Here is a 27,667-nt window from a genome sequence, read left to right as displayed (position 1 = left end):
CAGCCTGGCATCTCCCTGCCCACCCATGTCCACAGTACCACACTGAGAACACATGAATCCTAAGGCCTTCTCAAAAGGATGATGAGGAATGACCCTTTCCCACCTGTGCATGGCCAGGCAGGTGTGCTCAGTCGCACGGGAAGGTATCATCCATGCAAAGCCATGTGCTGGCACAGGGAGCAGGACCCCCAGCCCTGCCTTGCACCCACCCCAGTGAGGGGACAGGGCTGTGCTCCACAGTGGGGCAGCTGGTTCCCAGCAAAAAGCCGGTTTTTGGTGAACAACGTTCACAGTTGTGGCTGCTCCTGGACTGCCGGTCCTGCCTCACCCCAAGCACTCAGATGTGAAGCTCAGAGCCCAGGACAGTGGCCAAAGGCCAAGAGATGTGCAGGCACAGCCAAAGTGGGGCTGGAAATCCACCCCAGGCCCCAGGTGGTGGCACATAAGCTGCTGCCCATCACAGAGTGATGGGATGGGACCATGGATCCCCCAGGACCCCTCACCAGCCCTGAACATGGTCTGGAGAGCAATTTGAACCTCTCCCAGGTGCCACAGGGCCACCACTGCCACTTCTGTTCCTGCACAGCCTGTGCCTTCCCCACATACCTCCTGGGGATGCTTTGCTGCCTTGTGTGGTTAATGGGGACAGGGCATCCTTGTGCCTGGGGGGTCACCACTCCCTCCATTCCCTCACATGAGCACTTTGTCCCACTGGAACATGCAGTGCTGCCTGCTCACTGTCCCAGGCTGGACAGCAGGGGACCATTGGTGGCCTCCTGGCAGAACAGTCAGGGAGGGAGACCCCCATGTCCCCTGCACTCTGGGCACTTTGTAAATGAGTTTTCAGGTTTAGCCATTTCAGGTTTAGCCATATGAAATGGTTAAACCTGAGCTCTGGTGCAAGGAGTGGCAAAGGGAGTGGATTTGGCTCTTCCCAAACACTGCCTGTTCTCTGGGCTTTGAAGGAGGGGGAGACCAGATGTCAATCACATCTCTGCTGCTGGGCATCACTGCATGGATTCACCCCAATAATGTGTGTTTTGAGTTGGTGTGGGTGTCCCACCTGCCCTCAGCACCTCCCTGTCCCCAGCTGCTGTGACAATGAGTCCCTTCAGATTTCAAAAACGGAAAAATTAACAGGAAAAAAAAATGCAATTTTGTTTTTCCTCATTAGAGGGCAGCAGCAAACCCAGCTGGGACAGGAGAGCTGCCCAACAAAAGGAAGGTCTTGGAAAGGAGGAATTACCATTACCGGGATGTACACCCCCTTCTGCTGGGGTGAGCAGGGGAAGGGTGGTGGCTCCCACTTGGGCTCCATTGCTGCACATCTCATTTCCCAGCGAGGCAAGGCTCTAATGGTTTATTACCTACATTTTCCCCCCCATCCCCTTTTAATTTTCTCATTTGGCTGTAGATAAATCAAACTCCAGAGTGGAATTCTCAGGAGAATTCAGGACAGAAATGAGTTCTCAGAGGGTCCTTCAGGTGGAAGAAAGCTGTTTTGGAGTGAGTACAGAAATGGGGCAACACTTGAATCCTGAGTGGGGAACAGCACCAGGCAACACAGGGAACAAACAGAGACCCACGCATTTATTGTCAAAAAAACTTCAAACTTTACTTGCGTTTCTCTCAATAAATAATTTACAGTATTTACAGGCGGTGACACTCCCGTGGGTCTCAGCGCAGGGAGGAGATGGGGGGGCCTTTTCAGAATGCCCCCCCTTAGCCTATGTTTCTTTTGTTTTATTACCAAGTATTGGGTCCTTCTTGGCCACACTTCACCTTTAACCAGAACTGGGTCAAACACAATCAAAATAAAGTGCTTCACTGTTTGCTTCTAAAATAGGGATACCCCAACCACCTCACACCATCAGCCACCACTGGAGTGCCCTGGACAGAGGGAATAAGCCACGCCATAACCAGACTTTCCTTGGATAGAAACTGTCCCAAAACCACAGTGTGTTGTGCCGTGGGGTGATTGTTTATAGGAAGGGGAGGTCTTAAGGGAATTATTGACCTGTTGGCACTCTGTGGCTGGGCTAGCTCAGGCAGCTTTCAAGCAGCACTGTGTGCTCAGAGGGAGGCTGCACACAGCTGCATTTAGCTGTGGGGTAAACCTTCTTTTTGCCCAAAGACAGAATTTGGCTTTTAAAAGGTGTATTTTGAACTTCTAGGGAAGATAAGAATTTGTTTTCCCTAGAACAAAGGAAACAGAAAATCCCCATCAGCCTGGCTGAGCATTAGTGCATTGGGAAATGAAACTGTCTGGTGCCATGGTCCAGTGGCTGCTCCCCTCAGCACCTCCAAACTGTGATATCCTTATTTCAAAATCTCCCTAAACAGAGTATCTGGGGCATCAGCAAACAAAGCAAGGAGCAAAGTAGTAAACACATCTTTTTGTTTCTTTTCTTTCCTTAAACATTTAAAAACCAATTACATCTTTTCATCTGTACAGTCACACAAGATCAATGCCAGGGCTCTATATATTAAAGAGACAATATAAATTACATCAATTGACACAAGTTTGCATTTCTCTGCTGCTTTACAAATGGAGCTCTAGAGCTGTAAGGACACAATGAATAGTCATGTTCAGTATTTACACCAGGCTGCCTCTTGGCACCAGTTCAGACTGCCAAACCAAGCCTGTTCCCACCTCTTTTGGTGCTAGCTTGTCTCATCCCGCCCAGAGACCTCTTGAGAGCAGGAGGTGCCCCCAAGTGTGACATGTGTTTTGGGCTTTGTTTCTGGGAACTTCCCCCTGAGGAAAGGCGGGGGAAACACACCAGGAGGTCTTGAAGGCGCAGACCAAAGGTGGTCTTGATGTTTGTTCAGTGAGTGATGGGGTGAACCACAGAGGAATGGAGTGGAGGAGATGGGCAGCACTATGAGGTGAGGGAAGGAGATTATTGATGGTTTCGAGGCAGGGAACAGACATCTGGAGGCAGCTGGGGGGGTCCTCTGCTGCATCCCGTCTCCTGGCTGAATTCTGACATTGCCCCATTTCTGATCCAAGCCCAAAAGGGCTTAAGGTGCAACTGGTCTGCAATGGGGTTGCAAGTCGCGGCCCCAGGATGGGGAGCAGAGCAGAGACCTAGCAGCAAAAAAAAAATGAGCACCACGCTCCTGCTCCATCCCAGGGCTGGGCCAGGCCGAGCCACAGGCAGGGAGGGGCTGGAGGGAGGTGCAGGTTGGGTCTCCCACTGAGCAGCCACCCTGCTGCCCGTCTGAGGGGACCAGAGAGCGAATGGTGTGAGCAACTCATCCAATGATGGGCAGAAGTTGCAGAAACCGCTTGAATACTGGCCAGGTTTCTCCCATTGCCATCAAGAGTCCATGATGGGTCCAGGCAGAGACAAGGGAGACAGGAGTAAAACTACTGAGTGAACCAGCCAGGTGAACTGGCTAAAACAGAGGCTGCCTTTGAACCACAGAAAATGCAGGCCAAGGCTTGAGGAACATGTCCTCCTTCCACCCAGAAGGTGCCTGGCACCAGCAGCCAAGCAAGCGTGGGATCACTGCCCACCATTTCAGCCCCTTGCACCACCTTCTGCAACAACAGTGCTGTGGGCAGAGCAGGACGTGCCAAAAGCAGAGCCCAGCCCTGGTGAGCAGGACATCCTGCCCTGCCGTGCTGGCCAGGCTTGGTCCTGTCTCACTGCTCTGTGCCCTCCTTGTGGGCTCTGCTCTCTGAAGACAAAGCCATGTTCACAAACACCTGGGTCAGCCACCACAGGCACGGCTGGGACCAGGGGAGCGCTACAAGGAGAGTAGCTACAAGGGTTCCCCAACACCCACTTGACTGGGAGCAGGAGTGAAGTGAGGGTCCAGACAAGGTACAGTCCAGCAAAAACTCCTGACTGGTCCCACTGGCAGCACACTCCTCCCAGGCAAGAGCTGGGAAGGTGGAGGACTTGCACCAAGAGAGAGACTGAGGTCTGAGGACGACCCATGTGGCTCTGATGTCCAACCTCTTGTTTTCCAACACCTACATCTCTCATTCCTGGTTGCCTCCTGTTCCCCTTTCCCTTCTCTCCAAGGTGTGAAGGAGCAAACCTCTATAACAAGCACAACCAACACAAACACAGCAGTGCTACCCAGAGGGTGGTGGGATGTGTTCCTGTGGGAGCTGTGTTGCCCGGGGTCAGGACCCGTGTCCTTTCATAGAGGTGCAGCTTGTCTTTGTTGGAGTGAAGCATCTTCACGTCCTCAAAGGCATAGTAAGCAGCCAGCATGAAGTTGACATCCCCCGTGGTGAGGAGGTCAAAGACACAGGACTGGAAGTAGAGGTCCTCCACGGGCAGCTTTTCCCTGCACTTGGCCATGGCCGTTTCATAGGTGAAGGCCTCGGGGGGGGCCGGCAGGCTGGGCCCCTTCCTACGGGCACGACCCTCTGTGGCCTGAGCAGAGCGGATGGTCTGGAAGTCAATCTGTTGGTTGAGTGGACAACCACGGAGGCACAGGTAGAGGCCCTGACTGTCCCGGTCCTCCACGGCGTTGACCACCTCCTCTGGCATGCGCACGGCGAAGGTGAGGTACCGCCCCACCTGCCTCACCACGATGGTGGTGCCGATGTACTTGGCCTGGATCTCGATGTGCTGGCCCGACACCTTCTCCGTGATCTTCAGGCTGTTGGCTCCGTGCTTGTCCCCTCCGTTCTTGGAGCCGTCGACAAAGGCAGCGGGGAGCTCGTCCATCTCTGCCTGGTACACTTTCTGATCCACACACTCCTGGAAGCTCTTGAAGATGATGGTGAGCTGTGGGGGAGGAAAGGAGCATGGTTACAGCCAGTGATGACCACCTGAGAGCACACAGCCACCAGCAGCAGTGGGGTGGGAGGTGGAAGGGCTGGATGCTCAGTCCAGACAAAAGTGTGACTTTCAGCTCGTGGGTAGGTCCTTCATCCTAAGAAGTGGCCCCAGCGTTTAGCCCCCCAAACATGGTCATCCTGCTCCAGCAAAACACGACAACACTGTAGAGATCAAACACCCAGAGGTTTGACTGAATGCACCACCCAGATCTGCCTGCTATCTCCAGGCCCAGCACAGGAGCTCCCTTACAGTGGAGCTGGGTGGAGTATTCCTCCTCACAGGCCTGTGGCAGCATGCCCGTGCATGCAGCACTGCCTTGCCTCCAGGGCTGGCAGATGGCAGTGGGGATGAGCCCTGACTCCCTTGGAGGCACTGGAGCTTCTCCTCTTGACTCCCATGACATTTACATCCCAAGGGCTGGACCAATTTGTTTCCCTAACCAACTGCAGACCGACAGGATTTCTCCCATGGGCCCTCAAACATGTCCTGCTCCATCTCAGCCCTGCGGGCACACACGTGTTCAGCCTGTTCCAGTGGGATGGCCCTTCTAGGGGTGACTTTGTGGTGGCCTTGGCAGTGCTGGATTAATGGTTGGACTCGATCTTAAGAGGTTTTTTCCAATGATTCTGTCATTCTATGAGACCAACATGCCTCCTCACCCCTGGCTGGGCTCAAACACAGGCAGGCCCCTTGCCAGAGGAAGGACCTCACAGTGCTTGCTCTTCCCTTGCTTGCCTGGCTTTTGGAGGGAAGAGCCAGGGAGGAAAATGAGTAATTTGCATGTACAAACAGTACAAACTACATTTCCTCTTTCAGCGTTTGCAGAGTTGCTCTTGCACCTTTCTGCCCATGAGGGAGAAGTGGCAAAGGGGACCTCCTGCCACGTGAGCCCCGTTAAGGGGGGGACTGAGACCTGGCCAGAGCAGGACAGGGCTGGAGAAGAGAGCAGAGAACACAAAGAGCCCCAAGGATCGAGTGCTCCCATCCCTTCCAGCAGCACAGTGCCCACAGCAGTGCTTCCCACAGCTCATGCTGCAGCTCTCATGACTAATCCCTCTTCACCACAAGCCTGTGAGGCAGATAAGGAGAGAAAAGGCTCCATTAAGATAGTGATCCTTCGATCCCACCAGGTCCTGTGATTCTTAAGGACCACTTTCCTCAAGTCAGACTTCCTTGCAAAACTCTCCAGCACGTTTTGATGTCTTTTAGCAGGGACATCAATGCATCATTAAGTATCTTTTAGGGGGTTTATCTGGGGCAGGTCAGAACCTCAGTGCCAGTTCCAGCTCAGGATAAAGGGGTGACATCCAGAGCAGAGAAGCAGCCCCTGCCCTACGTGCTTCTCTCCTCTCCCCACACACAGGGAGAAGCAGAACTCCCAGACGTGGTGGGACAGAACATTTTCCAAAAGCAAGAAGATGCCTCCTACCGAGTCTCACTTTTTCTTTGGCACAAAAAGTGCCCTGTTAGCTTTAGAGCTTGTGCACCAGGGGCAGCACACCAGCTCCTCAGCTCCAGGTCCCTCCTGAAGCTGAGGCTGTGACACACAAGTCCTGCTGTATCACAGCAGCATATTTTCACTTGGGCTTTCTGTGTTTGTCTCGTACCTTCAGGATGTTTATTTAGTCTGTCAAAGCACCTCCAGAACAGACTGTTCCCCACAAAATGTCTTGACTTGGCTGTAAACCACAGAGATAATTATAAGTCTGGGTAGGGGGGAAGGCAGTGTGAGGAGCCCAGCTCCCTCCAGGCTTTTTCCTGCAAGCTGAAGCCTCCCTGGAGGGCAGTCCTGGGTTTGCTTGGGCCTTGGGGGTCCCCCAAGAGATGCCAGCATCATTCCTGATCTGGCTGTTCACAGAAATCTGGAGTCCCAAGACGGGAGCCCTCTTAATTTTAAATACTTGGCTTGGCCATGAAGGCTCCCTGAGGTGCAGCACCTCAGCCTGCTCACCGTGATGGGGCTGGATGTGCTCAACAAGAAACGACATTTCAGTGAAGGCTAGGGACAAAAGAAGGATGGACACCTGATACTGAGGGCCAAGCATTTAAACTCAGAGGAGCCTCACATTCTATCTTACCCTCCCCAAGGAGATGTGGAAATGGGGGGAAGACACAGAGGAAAGAAAGGCCATTCTGAAGCCTCTCTGTCCTTGCCCACCTCTGTCCAGGGGAACAAGGCTCACCTTGCTGGTGGCGGTGGCCGAGGAGCCAGGCAGCACCGGCGTGTTGGTGACCTGCACGTTCAGGTAGTTATTGTCTATGAGTGGCCAAGCCCCCTGCACCTTGCAGGTCTGGAAAGTGTCCGTGAAAGTCCTGAGGTGGGGGTCCCCAAAGAGCCCGCAGTGGGTGTAGTTGGGCGCGGCCGAGTGCTTGTGGAAGCTCTTCTCGTAGTGGCAGATCTCGGGGCTGTCGGAGCGCTCCTGGCTGTCCCCGGGGGGCAACGTCCGGAGGCGGGGCTGGGACGTGGGGCCATCCTTGGAGCAGTTGTGCTGCACCATGAGATCGTCTATGCCATGCACGGCGGAGTGGTAGGCCAGGTCTCCCCTGCAGGTGCGGGCGGTGCGGCGGGTGCAGTGCGCGTAGGCCCGCAGCGCCGTGCAGAACTCCGGTGCCTCCTCCGCGCCCAGGTGGTGCGAGCCCGACGTGGCCGCCCAGAACTCAGAGTTGCACTTGAGGATCTTGCATGGAGATGTCACTGCGGGAGGGGGACACAAGGGGGTCAGTGCTGGCTTGCCTGTGGGTGGGATGCCCAACTCTACCCCATCTAGGGGCCACGTCCTCCTCCCGCTGCCCAAACTCATGACACCAGCCCGGCCGCGTGACGGGGCCTCGCTCACCAGATGTGACCCTCTCACATGACCCAACTCTCATGCATCAAAGCCAAAGAAACCAACAAGATCTGCCCCAATTGAAACCAAAAAGGGAAAGAGCATCCAGCCTTTAGATGAATGATCATCTAAAGCCATGGTGCGGAAGAATGGGACATATTCATAAGCAGTGATAAAGGGGGAATCATTAATGCGGGGGGAGATGCAATGGGGTTTTTAATGCCCTTTTAGGGTTTGACATTCCAAACTCTGTGCTGGAGTTACTGGGAGCTGTGACCAGACTGAGCTCTATCAGCACAAAGCTCTCTTCCTTTTCCTCCTTTATGGGCTTGGGAAAACCGAGCAGCATCACAACCGCTGTGCCCAGGTTAGAGCGGGACCAGTGCCATGACCCACCCTGCAGCAGAGGCAGAGGCCATCCACCATCACCAACACCACAGCAGCCAGGGGTGCAGCACTTGTCCCTGTCCCTCCAGAAAGAAGCGGGAGCCAAAAAACCTCTTTCCCGACATCCCTGTGGTTCTGCCCAGCCCTGGGAGCCTGTTCCCCACCACGGCCCGCTGAGAGAGAACAAGAGATGGAGGGAAAAAACCGGCACAGCAGGTGTGGGGATGCCAGTGAGCCCCCGCCTCCCCTTCCCACCCGCCGTGTGTTGCCCAGACGAGGCAAAGCCAGAGGCTGCAGGGCCTTTGCCTGGCTCAGCCGCAGCCCTGGTGCTTCCTGGCAAGGCAGAGGAAGGCAAAGAAAATTCAGATCCTGCTTCTTCCCCCCCCCACACAACGTCTGCTCCCTGGGGCAGTGTGGCTTCCCCGGAGCAGACTTGAAAGCAGCTGTGCAAAAAGCACATGGCCGTCGCTGAATGTCGCAGACACTGCTCTGCCCCTGCCAACTAAAAATCTTGCTGGGAGAACCCAGGCTCACAGTACTTAAAATTCATGGCATTTTCCTTCCTCTCCTCTTAATCGACCCCCTCGGAGCACTTGGAAACAGGATGGGTTCAGGCAGAAAAGGCAGCAGGAGGTGAAGACAAGCCCCACCATTTCCAGATGCTTTCATGGTGCCTTTTGCAGGCGTACCCATATATTCCTGTCTCAAGGCTTGTTCAGAAGGAGCCTGGCAGGGCATCTGTGCAAAAAGTATCTCAGATTTGTTTATAAAGAAAGTTACAAAACCCAGTATTGTTTCAAGGAAAACAGTATGTTTGAGCTTTAAACATCACAGTGCTGGAAACCTAAACAGAGTTGGTGCTGGAAAATCAGAAAAGGAGATTTAGACTATAAAACACGGAGCAGTTCAGCTGTGAGAAACAAGCCCATCTCCTCGCTGTTTCCAAGACTGAAGTGCAAATAGGAAATGGTGACAGGTTCCTCACAGTTTTAAAATTCATGTTTAATAAACTCAGATGCTAGCAACAGCACCGAGAACCCGGGAGCTGTTTGGTCTTGGCAGCACCTCACTTAAACCTGCAAGAAGCTGTGTGGAAAGCCTTTAACTCATCATTGACCAGAGTGACTCAACAACAAACTGGGACCTGGGACACGGGCTCATGTTTCTGCTAAGTTTTCTGCATGTATGGGTCAAATTTGAAGATATTTACTATTTCACATCCCTCTCTTTTTCATCCCAGGAGTGTGGTTTTCCAGGACTATCATAATGGAAGGCAGGAGTCAAAACAGCACACAGGAGTGTGACCAGTGCCACCACTGCTGGTTATCCTAAACCCTTGTGGCATCAGGCAATTAAAGTCATTGCTCTCCTAGTTGTTATGCTAATGTACAGCTTGAGGATGCCTTGGGGTTTCGTGTGGCAGAAAGTGCTGTCACCTCAGCCCAACCTGCCCGCAGAGCCTCAGGAGAAGCTGGAGGACACATCCCTGGACACGCAGGAGCCACACACCCCACAGCTGAGTAAGGCGCCAGGATGCACTACACAAACATCCCATCCCGGCCTTCTCCAGCCCTTTAGCTGCTGTGTAGAGGGGATTTTTGTAGCAGGAATAAACCTCTTTAAGTACTTGCTTCACTTGCTTGGATGAGGAGATGCAGGCGTGAGGTGTGGCTGCCGAAGGACAGACAGGGCCCTGCTAAACAGCCCCCCAACACCAGTGCTGGACACATCCTGGCGCTGAGCACCCCTCCCTGCTGCCCTGCCTGGGGTCACACATGACTTTATAAGGTACTGAATTAAAAAATCCCAAGCGAAGGGAGGGCAGGGAAGCCCATCTCGTTCCTCGCTGTGCCTGAAGGGGGAGCGTTCTGCTCTGAGATGCTATCGCTCCACTTTTGGCACCGATCCCCTTCTGGCTGTTTCGCTCAGGGCCCCATATAAGGCCAGATCTCCAAATCCAGGTGCCCTGGGTGGTATGAGCGAGGCCCTCCCTCGGCCTGGCCTTTCCCATGGACATCTCCCCAGCCACCCTCATGGCAAATCCCTCATGCTGCTGGGGAGGGACCACAGCTGACAAAGGCTGGAGGAGAGCACACACGACCCTTACCCCTCCCAAGCAGCCTTGCCTCGTCCCCTCTGGCAGCAGCTTTGGCACAGTGGTGCAGACTCATTTGTACCCTGGCCAAGAAATTATGTTTATTCAATTTCACATAATCTATTTTCCATCGACTCACAATGGTTCTGTTTTTCAACCACAGATGACTTAGCATGGAAACAAATCCCTCTCAAGCAGGAACCCAGCAAGGCTCTCCTGGGATCTGCGAGACATCCCCAGATCTTGGTGATTTCTCATCCATGGCAAAGCAGCCTTCATCTCACAGACAGGTGACTTCAACCCCTCCAAACCACCTCCCAACCCTCACCACGATCTTCTTTCAAGGCCTCAGTGCCACTCAAACCACGGAACAAAATTTCCTTTGTTAACGGTTTCAGAAAGTTAAAGCCAGGAAAAAAAATCAGAAAACCACCTGGACTAGGCCAGCCCCCTCCCATATCCCCCATTTGTTCAGGGACACTTCCCGTGAGGACTCCTGAGGTCTGTGCCGACTAGGAGGGCTGTTTCAGGAGTTTATCACCTTTACAAAACACGGGTCTTGGTTCTAAGTGGATTTTATCTGACTGCATTGTAAGGACATAAAAAGAACCAGCGATTTACTCCAAAGCAGTAAAAGGTCCGTTAGTAACGAGTGTGTTTCCCACAAAGATATTTACACACTGCAATCAAGTCCCTTGTCAATCCTCCAGATAAGCTAAACGGTTTGCACTTTTAAGTTCCTGTTGGAAGGTGTTTGCCCAGCCCCACCATCAGATCTCCCTCCAGCAGCCTTGTTTCCTGCCCAGCCTACCACCCCGACAGGACACGGGGATAAAGGACACGCTCACAACTCTCCCGAGGTCAGCCCTTTTACCAGGACATTGCACTGAGCAGGTAATGAATTGTGACCTTTTCCTGAGTTTGGAAAGTCCTGGTCCTCCACTGAACAACATCCCATGGGCCACCAAACACACACTTAGGGTTCTGGGGTATCACACGATCCCAGTCCCACCACTCTGCCCTTGTCATCAGAACACTGCGTTACTTGATGTCAAATTAAGCGTTCAAACATATGCACACGCCTAACTTTAACAGCATTTAATTATCAGTGCCCCCTATTTCCCTTCAGCTGCTGTCAAGTAACCTGGATTTCATTTACCCAAAACAGGCTCTTTCAGAAAACTAGCACAAAACAAACATTTCATCTATTCTCCTGCAATTCCTGTAACAAAGGAATTACTGGAAATTAATTTCTGTTAGCAAAAGCCAACTCTTTTAAGACTCCTGAATGCACGTTTACCAGACCTGTTAATTTTAAAGTGTTCACTGCTAAGCAATGTTTTTTTAATATCCTCTTGGTTTCTAACGGGCTGGAAAGTATTTCATCACCCACATGTGATGCAAATACATCATCCCGCGTTTTTCCAAATACATGGATTGAAGTGTAGATGTGCAAGCCTCACACATGCAGTAAAGGGCCTTTTTGGGGAACACAGTAAAACGTAATTACATTTGGCCTCAGATCTGAGCAACCCGACTTAGGCTCCTAAACACATATTTATTTAAGGAATCTAAATAAACATATTTATGCTGACACCTCAATAGGAAAGGCATGATTCTCCAAGGTGCTAAATACCAGCAACATCTGCCAGCTTCAAGAAGATGTGGGCTGCTCTGCTCACAGGCAGACAGCAGTCACCACCAGCATGAAAATGACCCCAGAAGAGTTTAAAAAAAAAAAAAAAAAATCGCATTGCCCTTTAAAATCAGGCATAAGGACTTGCTTCCAGCAAGGTTTCAGGAGTCCCAAGCACAAAGTGAGGGAACAAAAACTGTGCTTTGCATCCAGCCCCTCATGCTGCTCCTGCTCCAGGGGGTGTCTCCACGAGCCACCCCTCATGGTGGCCATGCTGGACCCACATCTTGACCCCCATAGGGCCGTGAGATTGGATATAAAGAAGGAATTTTTTTATAATGAGGGTGCTGAAACACAGGCACAGGCTGCCCAGAGAGGTGGTGAGTGCCCCATCCTGGAGACATTCAAGAGGTCCCAGCCCATGGAAGGGGGGCTATATGGGATGACCTTTAAAGGACCTTTCCAACCCAAATCATTGAGCGATTCTATTTTATGACACGGATCAGCTGGCGCCTTGTCACACCAGGGAGAGACAGAAGCGATTCGGGGCAGCCCTGATGGATGGGATGCCCTGGGCAGGGACAGCTCTTCCGCAGCCCCACGGGGCACCGGGGGGGCGGGCAAGACCCAAGGGCCACCTGACCCAAGCTTGGTGAAAGGATTTGTGAGGGAAGGCAGCGCCGGCTCTTCCAGCGACCTCCTTTGAACTGTTAATCAAGCACAATCTTGCAGAATAATAGCCTGGTTATTATTGCCTTGTTTGCATAACAAAGAGGCCCAATAAAACTGATTTGACTGTGCTCAGAGGGGGTGTGAAAGATCAGCCCTGAGAAAAGAGCTGCAGGAATGCAGCAAACTGCTCCAAAGCCTCAACCCAGGAAGAAAGACAATGCAATTTGCCATCAAGAAAAGCCCAATAGACCAATAAATTACCCATGTGCAAAGGGATTAGATCAGGTTTCAGTTGCACTGAAGTGAGGGGAGGACCACGAGGAGGGAACTGAAGGAGAAAAATAAACCTGACTCTCTTAAAGAGCTGGGGCTCATATTTTGCAAGGGTGTGCGTGGGGAGGTTGGCTCGGAGGGGCCACCTTCCATGCCGGGGCCGGGGCTATGTGCTCACTTCCACCGGCAAAAGCAGCAGATGTATTAAATCCAGGCAAAGGCCCTACTTTGTGTACAATAAAGTGATTCTAGATGTACCCAGAGCGGACCTCAAACAATGCAGTTTCCTTTAACCCAGGCCCTGTCTTGTTCAAGAAGATGCTGGGGGAAGGAGAAAACAGTTCCTTGAAGTCAGAAGGACACAGAAGGATTTTTCTCATTCCAGCCCGTGTCAATCGCTAAAGCATCTGGAGGACCTGCCATGGCCAACTCCTTTCTGTCCTCAGCGCCGAGTTCACAGCCCCCCATCTCTCCTCTGCAGGCATGGCAGAGACACGGGGCAAGTACAGGCAGGAAACCAGCAGAGTCAGTGTCTTCAGCAGCTACAGCTCAAACTGCTGCACGCTGCCCAAGGAGCCCTTGATCGCTCCTGTCACTTAGTCAGCTCTTTTGGCTCCAGACTCGGCTTACGCTGACCCGGCATGCTCCGCGCCAGCCAAGGCAGCTCTCCCCAGCCAGCACCGCTCCTCCCGGCTCACCTCGGCATCCATGCCAGGGAGAAGGGTGAGCAGCCACCACCACATAGGGCATCAAGCACGGAGCTGCCTGTCAGGGCTGTGCTGCTCTGAGAGCTACCAGCAAACCTTGGCGAGTTCAGCAGCTGTTGAGCTTCTGCCTGCTCAGAGGAAGCGGTGCCAGTGGGTTGTTTAGGAGAGGCAGGTTCTACTCCTCCATGAGCTGCGGGGTGGAGGATGAGCAGGGAGGGAAGCCATAGGACAGTGATCTCTTCTGACTCTTCATCTGCAGAAGGGCACCAACAAAGCTGGCTCTCCAGCACGGTGTGCTGCAGGCTGGAAAGCCGTTCTGGAGCTGCACACCTGACTTTCCCCATTTGGAGTGCACCCGGACACCTTCACCGACAGTTCCCAAGAGCTGGTAAATCTCCTCAGGCAAATGGTCCAGTTTAGAGATGAGGACACTGAAGTATGTTAAGACTTTTGAAGAGAGGTGAATTTGCACTCTCATGCCCTGCATGAGCATGAAGCATCACCCTCACCTTCCTCCTCAGCCGCCACCACCCATGTCCCCATCGCTCTGGAGCAGCAGTCCCCAGGAAAGGTCACCTCTGCCAGCCACCCCCACCGCCGAATGTTACAGGTTTCCAGCAGACATCACTCTCCCCACGCCAAAGCTGTTTTCCCAGGGTGCCTTTGAAGGCAGCGCTGCCACCCACCAGTGCCCGGGGGCCCCCAGGTGTGGCAGCGGGTCCCTCGCCCTCCTCCCCCTCGCCTGGGCCGCGGCAGGGCTGGCAGGGAAACGCTTTCTGCTCACAGGTGTGGATTCCCTCTAGGAATAATCATCCCCGCTGTGTTCTTGTGAAATTTCAACCCTTCAAACGCAGAGGTAAATGAGATACAAAACGAGGAGATGGAGAAAAGCCCGGAGCACATAAATCTGGATGAGGCAAATTTATACAATTAGATGTCTGCCAAAAAATTGCGGCATCTCAATCCGAGGCGTTGGCTTGTGCAGGGTGTGGGGTGGCAGCTGCCTGGCTGGAAGCTTGGCAGCCCCACAAGCCCATCAAGACACCTGACTGATGCTGAAGCCCCACCTGGGGACGAAGGGGACCTTGTGAATCCCTTCCTGCAGTCTGGGCTCCCACCCAGCACCAGATTCCCTCCCCATCACTCATACCCCATGGAAACCACAGTACCTGTTCATCTTTCACAATCACAGACCTTCAGAGATTTATTTATTTTTAAATACTGCCTCTCCTGGACTCGGGTCTTAATTTTAAGAGGAAAAAGTAACTTTCTAACTGGAACCCACTCCCCCAGTCCCACTGCTCTCCCACTTGTATCCCAGCACAGTGATGCTTTCTCATCACTGTGGGCTGGCAAAGTTCAGAGTCATGTCTTACCACATGCCCTTGTCATCTCAGAAAGGGCCAGCTGGAGTGTGTCACACAGCAAGAGAAAAAGGTAGCTTGTTCAAAACCCAAAATGCCATAGATCATTACTAAGTCTTTGGGGACCAAAGTCAACAGCTGTCCAGGAAGGAGAGGAAACCAAGGGAGGAGAAAATTCTTTGGCCTCAAGTGAAACTTGCTCTCTGCCTGACCCATAAAACCTGTATATCAGGGACAGCTCTGCCTGCTGGGAACTGAATGGCCAAATGCTTCTGGATGCTCATGCAGTGCAAAGTGGGACTCAACACCCTTCTGAAGCAGCTGCTGTCCCTGCAGCTGAGGGGACTCGAGACCCTGGCCACCCCACACACCACAGCCAGGCCGTCAGACAGAGCGGCTCAGTCTGCGCCTACCAGGGCTGCATGTGTGTCGGAGCCAGCTTGTTCTCCGCAGTGAGAGCCCGATGACTTCATCAAGGAGATGGCATCTGGTTTTGCAGTTGGCTATAATTCAATTCTCCCCCTTGCTGCAGGAATTTCAGCTGGTGGAGCAGTGATTTACTCAACCGGGCTGCACTTGAGTGCAAAGCAATCTTGAGGCTACAATCGAACGCACTGTTATTTTGAGAGCTCACGGACTAGGGAATAAATATCCTCTTCTTTTCATCCCAGTAGCTGCCAAGTGCAGGCTACAGAGCTTTTTAAAGGCATTTAGGAGCTCTCCTCTAACAAGTGCACTCTGGATGCTGTGCATGGTCAGGCAGTACCCTGCCTGCACAGCTCACTCCTGATCTGTGGCATCAGCATGAGATTTGTAAGGACGGCCAGACACAGGCCAGGGTACCCCCTCACCTGCCCACCACAACTGCATCTCCAAGCTGCCTCCATCCTCCCCAACAACCCTTCCCCATCACTCCAGCACACATCACTCTTGGATTCCAGAAGCCCTGAGCTCACCCCAGTCCCCTTCAAAACCTCCTGGAACTCTGAGCCTCTTTTGGTCCTGGATTCCTACACTCCCCCTTACTCCAGGTCTGGTGTCTGTTCCAACAGGAAAAGCAAATCAGACCAAATCAAACTCATCCAGACAGATCAAAAGCCCTCATCTTTGACCTCTTTTGCTGTCTCACCAACACTTATCCCTTGGGAGCAGTAGGGCTTGGCTGTGGGATCCCCTGAAGGACTGACAGGCTGAGAAGGGGCTTGCTTGGGCCACACACTGCCATGCCAGAGCCTACGGATGCTTTATGGGATGTGCCCATCAGGGAGCCAGAAGAGAGACCACAAAACTCATTGTCACTGGGGCCGCAGCCTGGCTCTCCAGGGACAGCAGGTCAGTGCAGAGCCCGAGAAGAGCCCCCAGGTCAGGAAGTTTTTATGGTTGCCCAGCCCTGTGAGCACTTTCATGTGCACATCCGACTCAGCACAGCTGTCCAGGCCACAGAGAAAGAAACCTCAGCTGTTCTCATGATAAACCTAAAGTCACTCTTAACATTGCATTGTCACCAGTAACCAAGGCCCAGGAATTCCATGATTTTCCGTGGAAGAAAACAACATATCCACCCCATCTACATTAAAAACAAGGTGCCTCCTTCCAGCCCCGCAACATGCCTTGCTGGCAATGGCAGAGAACTGTTCCAAGTACGAGACCAGCTCTCTGTTCCAAGTACGAGACCAGCTCCAAGCTTGCCACAAAACAGGGAAGCCAAAATATTTCCAGGTTTACGTTTGAATCCCTCCCTTCTTCTCTGCCCTGACAACATCCCGCACAGGCGCGTTCCTCTCCTGCCTCCACCTTCCCTCCCGGTTCACAGCACTGCTGGGGTTATTTTAGCCTCAGCCCCCATCTGAATTTTGCCTTAATGCTGCCATCACCTCCCTGCTGTTGAGACAAAAGCCATTTATTGACTACTCTCATGCACCTCCAATATGGCTGGATCCTTATCTGGAATCCACTGCGCTGCCTGGATGGACCAAGAGCAGAAGACTCCAAATTTTTATGGAGGCAGAAGTGTATTACAGCCAAAGCAGCCAAGCTGGAAACAAACAGGGAAAGCCAAAGCAAACCTGAGCCTGCCACACCTGGGGCAAAAACACCCAGGGCCAGATTTTGGAAGTACAAAAGGATTTGCAAGAAAACTAAGCGCAGCCTGTACTGGGAGGCACAGGTTTGGTTCACGCAGGAGATCAGGGTCTCAGCTGGGAGAGCACCCAACATGAGCATCCAACACTGGGACTTGGCACAAGCTCCAAGGAGTGTTTCTGCCAAGGAAACTGTGAGCAGTGGCCTGCTCTGCCCAGACCTTATTTCCCAGCTGCCCCACGGTCACCCTGACCCACGGCCAGAGGACGCAGCCCAAGGGCACTGGATGGTGGGGGCTGCCCAGGAGGCAGCAGGGTGAAGCCATCGGTGTGAGAGCAGCAGAAGCGGGAATCCAGCCCGGGCTGTGAGCGTAGGGGGGTTAAGCAAATAAATAAATAGGGCAGGACTCAGCGAGGCACTGATCTGACACGCCGAGCGCCCGCTTGGGCAGCCTCCAGCGGCCCTGCTCACCTGGGGCTCCCAGGAGGGGTGCGAAGCCTCCTTGGTGCTGGGAACTCACAAATTCCCAGGAAGCATAGGGAAAAAGGGGGCAAAAGGCTATGTCAGGGAATAAATCCCCCATTTTTCCTACCTTCCCACCCACAAAGCTTTCAAAAAAGCCCCCAGCTTGCTCCCAGCCCAGGGCACGGGGAGCCCCGTCTCCGCCTGCGCCCCGTTCCCGCGGGCTCTGGATCGCCTCGTTCTGCCAGTTCTTTGCACCTTATTTGACTGCTGAAGGGAGAATCAAACAAAGCAGCCAGCCAGATCTCCTATCAAGTTCTTTCTTGCACCGTAAATCTCACAGCCTCGACGCTTTGCAACTCAACCGCTCCGAAAAGGGCGTTAAGCAACACATATGGGAGCAGCTCCAGAGTTTCCAGAAAAAAACAGGGGGTTCAGCTTCCAGCCTGCTGGGAAAAGTGGTGGGGTCCAGAGGGACACCTCAGTGCTAAGGGCAGCGCTGAAAAGATTTTCCTGGAAGAGGGTGAAGAGGGCAAAGAGGGTAAAGATGGGAGGAAGGGCGTAAAGCAGTTATTTATTTATTTCCTACATGTGTGTGCAAGACTACTTCACCTACGGTTATGCAAAAGAAAGGTTGAAACGATTCAAAAATTAATAAAATTTTAAAAAAAGGAAAGTTTTGCTAAACTGAAAAGAGGGATAGGGAGATTTAAGCCTTCGAGCTTTTCTTTCTCCCTCCTGCTTTCCCTCGATTTCCCCCCCTTGCAAGTGAAGAAAAAAAAAAAAAAAAAAAAGAGGTAAAGAAACTGGAGAGTTTTGGAAGGAACAAATCCGCCTCTGTGGACTGGGTTTCCCCTCCCCCAACAAAAACAAGCACTCAGGGCTTGAAGGAATTTGCAGGCAGAGATCTGCCAAAAACATTGTGAAAAACTATGGGGGATTCATTGGAAACAGATGGCGTTTTCAGCTGTAATTCTGAAATTCTCCCCTTTTCTGACACAATACAAACATCGGGGCCGGGGGCGGCGGGGGGGCCGAGCCCCGCGGCGGGTGCGAGCGGCCGGCCCGGGGGTGCCGATGCTCGCGGGACCATTTGGTTGCCATCCCGCCCTCGGACAGCACAACAGCTGCCGGCCCAGCCAGGACAAGGTTTCCAAGCAAACGAGGGTGCTGAGCCCCCGGAGCCGCGGGGCGGTGCGGGAGAAGGGGCGGCCGCCCGGAGCTGCCGCGCATCCCCTGCCCAGGTGCGGCCGCGCTCCCCGCGCCGGGGCCGTGCGAGCACCGCGCCCCCAGCCACCCCAAACCCCACCGCAACCACCCCCAGCCCCTCCGCCGCCGCTCCCCGGCTCGGCCCTCCGCCGGGGCTCGGAGCGTGCACCCCACCGCCCTCACAGAAATTTAGGATGGGGGGTGTTCATGTGTTGGTCCCCCCCACCAGCGTCCCCGCTTCCTTTCACGGCACCAAGGGGGACAACAAGGTAACCTGGCGCTGTCAGGAACACCTCTCTGACAATCGAATCAAACGGCTGCCTTCGCCGCTTTGATTTCCACCATCTCCTCCTTCCTTGTGGGATGAGGAGCGGGGAGACAAAGAAGACGAGGCCAAGGAAAAACAGCCACCGCAACTGCTTGGGGAGCGGGGAACTGGGGGTGCACGCACCAAAACTGAGCCCCACTTGCTTATTTTAAACATGTGGCAAACTGCTGCGAGGAGAAGGGAGAGGGAAAGAGGCCCAGGGACAGGGGAACGGGGGCGGCGATCCAAGGGCTGCCAGAAACACAAGGAAAAAGTCTGCAAAATAAAGAGGCTGTTCCTTACCTGAAGGGAAGATGCAGAGAAAGACAGGGAGGATTTGGAAAAGTCCCAGGGCTGTGGATCCTGCCCCTCTCCCCATACCCATCCATCCAGCTCGAGCTTTAACCACTATCCTCTCCCTGGAAGAAGAGTTTAAAAAGGAAAAAAAAAAAAAAAAAAAAAAGGAGAAGGGAGGAGAGGAAGAGGGGGGGGGGGGGGGAAAATGAAAAAATAAATCAATCGAAAGAACTTGGGGGAAAAAAAAAACGAAATCAAAAGCCCCGCATGGCTCCGCGGAGCGCGGCAGGCACAGGCGCCCCCAGCTCCGGGCTCTGCACTGAAAGATTACACAGACTTTTTCTCCTTCTTCTCCTCCTCCTCTCCGTCCCCTCCCATTACAAGCCAGCCCCAGCCATCAATCATCCCGCTGCCTCCCAATGCCGACATCCTCCTCTGCGCCTCCTCCTCCGAGCGCGCCCGCCTCCCCGGCCATGCTGCGGGAAGGGGCGGGAGCGGCCGCGGCCATGGGAGCCGGGCGGGCAGCGGGCGGGGAAGAGCAGCCGGGAGAGCCGGGCGAGGGGCTCGTAGCTGAGGATGGAGCCACCGAGCTCTCCCGTGCCCCGGGGGAAGGGGGTGGCGGTGGTCGCACGCAGGATGGGCAGCGGGAAGGGCTCTTGATGTGTGCCCGCCGTCACTCATCGCAGCTCGGTGGCTGTTTGGGAGTTTTTCCTGCCACCCCATCGGCTCCCAACACCCACTGTGCATTCCCTGCCCCTCTCCCATGGGCCTACCAAGAGCGCTTTGGATCGCACAAAATTTAAGGCATTTGGGGTAAAGTGGTTGTTGTATAGCAGAGGGGGGAAACTGAGGCAGGGAGGCTTTAGGCAGCCGGTGCAGGGAAGGGGTTGTGACAGCGACACTGAGGTCCCGACCCGCTGGGGGATGGAGTCCCTCCCCCAGCACATGGAGCTTCTCTACGGCTTCCCAGCCCTGGCACCATGGTAGGTGAGAGTTTCACAACAGTTCCAGGTCATTCACCCCCACCTGCAGTGGCACTGGCAGTGCTGAAGTGACCCCAGGTGACTCAGAAACAGCAAATCCCAAAGATCCTTATCATGAGACTGGGGCACTCCTTACATAGGGGGACAGCTGTCAGGTACCCCAAATCCAGCTGCTAGCCCCCCAAGAACTGATGGAGATGGCTACAGATAACCTACACTCTCTCAGGACCTCCAGCACTGCCTCCTCTGCACCATCAGCCCACGTACAGACCTGGATGTTCAGATGGGAAAGTCTCACCAGTTAGGCTGGCAGGGTTGTCCTGGGGTGTCACTTCTAAGCCTCCTTTAGAGACCCTCTGGGCAGTCCCAAGCAGGCTGGAGAACCCTGGGAGAACCCTGCCTGCTCACAGACCATCAGATGGAGCAGCAGCTTGGAGCACACAGGCGTTTGCCTGCTGGGTTTCAAGATCCTGCTCTTCCTCCTGCGATGCCAGAGCGTGCGGAGGTGAGCAGATTGGATCTGCATCCCCACCATCCCAGGGGTCTGTGCCACCCATGAGAGGGCTAGGCCAGGAGGAGGGCATCCACTTAGCTTGGATCTCTTAAAAATTTCCCTTGAGGGATGTTTTAGCCACAGTGAACTAAGACCACTTCTGAATGAGGGTGCCCACGAGTGTAGGCTTTAATTAAACTTCCCTGTTTTGGATCATTAGCTCTCCTTTGATGGTGTGTCCCCTTGCCATTCTGATGTTTCATCTCCTTTCTTTTGGGGTTCTTACACAAAGAATAAAAGGATGCTGGTTGTTTTACACCACCCTTCTCCCAACTCTGTAAGACCATGTGTCTTTACTCCTGCAGGTTGGTTTAGGCTGGGATACTCCTTGACATTTCTTCTAATTATTCTTGGAAACCTCCTCTTCTAGCTCATAAACATCCTCAAGGATGCTTTTTTGAGTGACCTTAGCTTAAAGTCTCTAACAAGAATTTATGATCTCCTCCCTGTCATGGATTAAATCTGTGATCCAGTACAACAAATATCCCATAGAAAGAGGAAGAGGAGATGGGAATATCCAAGAAGCAAAGATATCTTTTAACACCTATATATTTCTCCACAAGGGGAGTGAGCCCCCATGCCTCCAAATGAAGGAGGAGCTTCTCTAGGGCTTTGTCCAGGCTGCAACAGGAATTAAAACACTGCAGCTTTTCCATCTGGGACCCAGATGGGATCCAAAAATCCTGTGGCCTTGCCTGCCTAATGGAATATCTGTCTTGGTCCTGCTGGTCCTAGGGCTGCTCTCAGACGGTGTCCACTGAAGTCAGAGGGAGCTCTGTGTGCAGAGGAGCTGCCAGAGTGGGCAGAGCTGGGCAGGAGATGAAAGCTGGCAGGCCGAATCCAGACCTGTAGCAGAGGCAGTGTGGGAGGAACGCCGACTCGAAGCACCTCTTTGTGGGGGATGTCAAACAGGGGCAAATATGTCCAAACCCTGCCAGCTGCTCCTACCACCCAAGAAGAAATGCCTGCTGACGGGATGTGTAGGCAGCTGGAGCTGGAAGGGGCCTGGGGGGAGGAGAGAGAGGGTCTTGTGAGCTGGGGAGGGCCCAGTAAAGGAGGGTGGAGATCCAAGAGATGGGGTTCCAGACCTCAAATCCCTTCCTCTTGCTCCCACCCTCTCCTCTTGCAATGCGACTTTTGCTTTTATTTCAAAATGAAAAACATAATTTCTGCTGATTATCCTGACTGATGACATCTAACATGATCTGTTTAACTAAAAAAACCCATCTGAATGATGTACTTTTAAAACCCAGCTGTTAAATTGCTGCTGCGAGGCTGCTTTGATGGTGTGACCTAAAGCACCACTTCAGTATTGTCGTTTTGGGGCAGGCTGACACATTGCAACGATAGCCTGGAATCCAGTCTGAGGCATTATAGTTAAAATAAGACCCTTGATGGAAATTCTGCTTTTGGTGTAAGGAAAACTGTGCTGCCATAAAGCAACGGTCGGATGCCCCTGGCTCCAGTTTGTAAAAATTTCTCCTTGATTTTGCTCCGTTGCATCATGCATTGCAAATGGGATTGCTGTTCTTGGCACCGATCAAAGCAGCGGATTTCGCTGGAGAAAACAACAGATGTGTCCAAACTGTAACTTCAGGGAGGAAAAGGCCCCAAATAAGGTGCGTTTCTGAAATCCTGCTCCCCCTTCCACGTTTTTGAAATAAACTTCATCTTTCTGTTTAGCTGATTCAAAGATCTGGACTTTAAAGCACCTACTGAATCAGAGGCTGTGTGAAATTCAGATCTCTGCCCTGCATAATGGGGATATCTAGGCTTGGAAATGTGGAGTGACTGTGTTTCCCCCAACTTCTTTCCTTCTCGGAGCCTGTCCAGGATTCCCTGTTTAGGCAGCTTTGAGCCCGATGTTCCTTGCAAACAGAATGTGGGAAACCACCCACCACTGAAATGCAACCACTGCAGCGCCTCAGCTCCGGGGCACAGGCACCTCCGTGGTCATCTGCACGTTGTTTGCCGTGTTTGGTGTCATGCTGGAGGGGTGACGTGCAAATCACAGCCTTCTCCGAGGTATTTGCAGGATGCTGGAGGAATCACAGTTCCCATGGGACACGCAGCTGGGATCACTGGGCTGAACTTTCCTTTTCTCTGCCCTTCGTTGCTTTTCTCACACCCTGCGTGGCTGTGGGCTTCAGTGGGGCTGAGTGAATGCGGCTGATTTGAACCCAGAGGTTTGCAGATGAGGGCTCCCCTTACAGCCTTCCTAATGGAATCATTCACTACCTGTAATTATATGGCTAAAATAGTAAACATGGGTATTTCTGAGGGCTGCAACTAGTAGTTAGGGGAATGGATGTCGGGGCTCCTGGGCTGCTCCTGACTCTCCCATGAACTTTCTGTGTGGCCACTTTTCACACCACGATCTCCACACTCGTGCTTTTGCCTGCTCTGCCTCAGGACTTGGTGTTCAACTCATGGGATAAGCCATAATCACTCCTGCAGGAAGCTAATCCTGAAATGCTCTGCAGGAATATGTGTGTGTTTGGGGTGAGCAGCAAGTAGCAGGCTGCTACTTAAAGGAGGAAGAAAGGAAGTTTGGAGTGGAAACCCCCAAGTTGTTGTCTGGAGAGGTTTGACAGCTCATCCCAAAATGCTTGTGGAAATAAAAGCAAACACTCTGAACAATTCCCTTACTAAAGGAAAAAAGAAATCTTAATAAGAAGAAACAAAAAAATCCCCAACATCTTTATGCAGTAACAGCCACCTCTGATGTCTGCAATTAGTTTTAAAGACCTTCCTTTTACTCATCATTCTATTTTTTATAATTTTGTAATTTCCCTGGCTGGCCAAGCAGACGCTGTCCCTGAGCTGTGCACCCAAAGCTGCTGAACACACATCTAGAGCCCCTTCCCTAGCAAGGTTTCCTTGCAGGTAGAGCAGGAAAATATCCCCCCAAGATCTCCTTAGTGCCCTGCACTGAACTTTGGCATCAGCTGGTCGGGGCAGGCGGAGGGGATGGCACAGAGCTGGGCTTTGAAGAGCAACCCACTCCTGTGTAGCAATGTGTAGAGGAGTTTGTTGGTTTATCTAAATCCTCCTTCCCACAGCTGCCCCTGTGAACATCAGCCTCACCAGCCTGGCTGTGTAAAAACAGGCCAGTTGTGAAAGGTGAAAAAAAAATACAGCTTTGTACTACCAGTAAATGAAATGGAAGAACTCTTTGTTGACCTGAATCCTTGCATCTGCAGATTAACTGATTATCAGCAGCCCCCACTGAAGTCACAGTGGGTAACCTTCTCTCCTCAAATTGCCTGCTCCAAGCCCACAGCCGTAAAAATCTCTAAATACTGAAAAGCAGCCTTGAAAGCCTTTGAAAGCAAGGGAAAGGGAAGATGGGCTGGTGGAAAACTTCCCGTCTCATCCATGAGAGAAAGCAAAACAAGTAGGGATATTTTAAGGCAAGTAGAGTTCATCACATCAACTTTTTTTTTTTTCTACTTGTAACATTCAATTGTGTCTCTTTCTTTCCCTTGCTTTCAAAGCCCCTGGGGGAGTGAGGTCTAATTCCTACACATGGGAGCTTGTAACCATCCCTTGTCCAACAGTGTTTGGAGGGCTGGCTGGAATTCACGATCTGTATATTTAATTCTCTGTAGGGAGCTGGTCTTCCTGGCCTAGTCTTCTCTTTGGGGTAGATATCAAGCAATATCTCTGTAGAGTATCTTCTTCACATCTGGGCTCCCCTCGAAGCAAAAATAGAAGAAGGGCTGGGAGGTTCCCAAGAGCAAATGGCAAATATCAGCTCAGCAGAAAAGATGGATAAGTCTGAACTGCCAAAAAATGATCAGCATTGTAGAATCACAGAATGGTTGGAGTTGGAAGGGGCCTTAAAGATCATCTATTTCTGATCCCCCTGCCATGGGCAGGGACACCCATTGCAGAGAATTGCAGAGAACTGGGTGTTCGTCAGCAAAGACAGAAGCCAGTCTGTATGATGGGACAGTCTTTCTCTGCTGCTTTCAAAAGCTCCTGACATCTTGAGAAAGTGCAAACATAGCTCACTAATTCCCCTCCTCTGACTGACAGGTCAGCTAAGGATATCTCCTCGATCCTATTTAAAGGTGGGAGATGGCATCAAGTGTTTGCAAGTCTATATCTGCAGCCCTTTGAGCAAGGGGTGTTTGAAGGATCCTCTAGAAAAAGCTCTGTGAAACCAAATCACCTTTCCCAGGTCTCCTTCTGTCAATTCGTGGCAGCCATGGCCAAAAATACAACCCAACACAGAATGCCTTTCCTGTGTTCTCAGTTGGGAAGCACTGGGTGACAGTGTCCTCAGCTGATTTAAAACTTTGTCTTTGGTATCAGAGAAAGTGATATTCTTTCTTACGGAGGAAAAGTCCCCAAACCCAAACAACTTTAATCCAGCACTTCTGTGGGTATTTTGGCAAATGAAAATGGGAGTTTTTGTGGAGGTGAAGCATCTTGGAGTTGGCACCGGGAGTCCTTGTGGGTGTGCCTGGCTTGGGGCTGGGCTGGGCTAGGTTAGGGTTGGGCTGGGATTAAGGCTAGGACCGGGGCTGGGGCTGGAGCTGGGACTAGGGCAGGTTGGAGCTGAGCTGGGACTGGAGTGAACTGGGCTGGTACTGGGCTGGGCTGGGCCGGGGCTGCGGCCCCACTGGGTGGTGCTGTTATCCCTGCGCCGCCTGCGAAAGTATCCAGTTTATAAAATAATGCAATCCAACGCCGCCTTAAACCACATGACATAACAGCAGCTTGCGAGCTCCCATTAAAATCTCAATTTGGGGAAATTGATTCTACCTCTGAGCAATTGCGATGCAATTACTCCAACAGGCAGCAATCAAGAATCACATCAAAACAACACCAAACTTTCATCTCCTGCCTCGCCAGCCACCACAACAAAAAGCACCTGTCTTGCAAATGCAGCCCGGTTTCCATAAATATATATAAATTTTAGGAAGAGTAACGTGCCTGTCTCAGAGTGGAAGCTTGGACAGGGACTACTCTGGCTGATGAGTCTGAACTGTCCTGTTTGGGGGCTGTATTTTGTCCTCCCCGTCTCCTGGGGGAGGTTTTGGGCTATTTACGGACTCAGGACAGCAGGAACGAAGTCGCTCCCTCTGCCCTGCCACGCTCCAGCTGCCCATCCTCTCCCTGCGCACAGATGTGCCCATCCCAGCCATGTCCCACATCTGTCCAGCTGTCACCTCCCCACCTGCCTTCCCCCGGAGCTCGCAAACCCCCCCAAGCACTTTGCTGCCAGGGGAGTTCAGGGAAAGCTTTGTGTCCCCGCTCCGGTCTCGAGATCAGCGATCATTCCCGGGATGAGCTATCCAAGGGAAAGAGGGAAATATTGGGGAGGATGTTTACAGCTCTCATCAGTGGTCTGCAAGGAATTACTCGATTGACTTAGCGCAGCAGGGAGCAGCTTTAGTGGCAACCATCAGAAGGGAGGATAAATGAATAACCTCATGCACGCCAGCTAGCGCCGAGCCGGGCAGGGAGCGCTGGGCACGGGAAGTGGGAAGAATCGAGGTTCCTTATCAAAACGGCCGGGAACGGGGAGCCAGGAGGGGACCGGGAGCCTCAACAGGTCCGGAGGAAGAAGGGCCATGCAGGGAGCCGGGGGACATGCGGCCGGGGGGGGGCCCAGCCCCCGCCCCGCTTACCTTGGCGGCCGCATCAGCCTCTCCAGCCCCGCGGGGGTCGGTGCAGGCAGCGGCGGCTTTTTTAATATATGTTTTTTTTTCCAGGACGGGTAAATAAAACAAAAATAAAAAACTAAATAAAATAAAACCCAAACGAAATAAAATAGTAAAAGCCCCCAAGGGTCGAAGTGGGGGTGGCGGGGGGGTGGAGGCCGAGGGGCGCGGGCAGCCCCCCGCCCTGCGGGCAGCCCCGGCGGGGTGCAGGCGGCCTCGCTCAGCGGGACGCGGGGAGCCGCATCGCCCTCCCGGAGCATGTGAGAGGCAGAAGAGGAGATAGAGCCAGATAGGGAGGTCCCCTCCCTCCTCCTCCTTCCCTTCTCCCTCCTCCCTCCTTCCCTCCGCACACGCCGAGCAGCGTCGCTCGCAAGGAGCGGCGGAGGGAGGAGGGAGGAGGAAGGAGGAAGGCGCAGACCCGGCCCCGCGGAGAGGGGGCTGGGGGTCTCCGCTGCAACACCCCCGACCCCCAGCACCCCCTCTCCTTGTGCAGGCAGACAAGGTTGGGAGACGTGGAGGAGGATTTCAGGGTTTTCCCGGAGAGGTGGGGATGCTCCACCTGCAGCAGGAGGGGGTGAAGGGGAAGTGGGGTTTGGGAGGAACCCCCTTTCCAGCCCCTGGGGTATGTGTAGGTGCTGAGAGCATCTTTACATTGGTGGGGGAATGTGCCAAAGACCGGGACAGGGAGCGGGAGGAGGACCCTCAGCAGGACGGCGTGGTGGGGAAGGGATGGAGAGCCCAGGCTGCCCCAAGAGCCCCTCAGTGTAGTTGCCCACCCCCAGCTGCCCCAGCACTGCTGAGAGCTAGGCTCGCCCCCGAGTCTCCCCACCACTGCTGGGGTGAGCACCCCCGTGGCCTGTGGGGGCTGGTTTTGGCACACACGGGTGCCAGGGCGATGGGAAAACTCTGGGTGCCAGGCTGTGCCAACCAAAGTGTCAGACACACAATTAATTACTGCAGCCCCAGAGCCACAAACACTAAATATGCTGTCGCCATAGTGCGTGGATAATAGCAGCCCTTTCCAAACTGTTTCTTTCTCCCCTTTCTCCTCTGCGTGCAAGAGACAGCGACTGCAGAGAGCAGCTCTCCACTCCTTGATTAAGTCAGCAGTGAAGACAAAATGTGCCTGTACAGCTCAGGCTTAAGGAGGGATTTGAGTGTGTGTAAGGTACAAATTAGAAAATGGATGTGATTTAATCACAACAAATCTAAACAGCCCTGCTACAGAAACCTTGCCATCAAAGAGGGCTTTCTCTTAAATGTGGACACAGTGAGTGTATAGCCCTGACAAAGGAACAATGTGTTTGGGGATGAGTTATTAAAGCAGGA

General features: G+C 52.9%; 1 protein-coding gene across 1 annotated transcript; it reads right to left on the bottom strand.

Annotated features, from left to right (window-relative positions):
* Positions 1-1,589: 1,589 nt before the first annotated feature.
* RGMA (repulsive guidance molecule BMP co-receptor a) lies at positions 1,590-26,513 on the bottom strand. Its single transcript, XM_005521597.3, has 4 exons — positions 26,306-26,513; positions 19,134-19,249; positions 6,992-7,503; positions 1,590-4,754 (listed from the first exon to the last, which is right to left on the bottom strand). Exons 1-4 carry the CDS (start codon positions 26,317-26,319, stop codon positions 4,056-4,058), a joined length of 1,341 nt encoding a protein of 446 aa, XP_005521654.2. The 5' UTR covers positions 26,320-26,513; the 3' UTR covers positions 1,590-4,055.
* Between the last annotated feature and the right edge of the window lie 1,154 nt (positions 26,514-27,667).

The sequence above is a fragment of the Pseudopodoces humilis genome, chromosome 16, assembly GCF_049639895.1.
Source record: "Pseudopodoces humilis isolate 2021_Gansu_Grassland_sample_001 chromosome 16, ASM4963989v1, whole genome shotgun sequence".
NCBI classification, from domain to species: Eukaryota; Metazoa; Chordata; class Aves; order Passeriformes; family Paridae; genus Pseudopodoces; species Pseudopodoces humilis.
Note: the sequence above shows the minus strand (reverse complement) of the source record. Positions and strands in the feature narration are given on the sequence as shown.

Coding starts and splice junctions, on each gene's coding strand:
- RGMA (XM_005521597.3), bottom strand. Junction 7,504..19,133: donor TCTCTGCATCTTCCCTTCAG/GTAAGGAACAGC, acceptor CCCCTCCCGCAG/TGACATCTCCATGCAAGATC. Junction 4,755..6,991: donor CGGCCACCGCCACCAGCAAG/GTGAGCCTTGTT, acceptor CCTCCCCCACAG/CTCACCATCATCTTCAAGAG.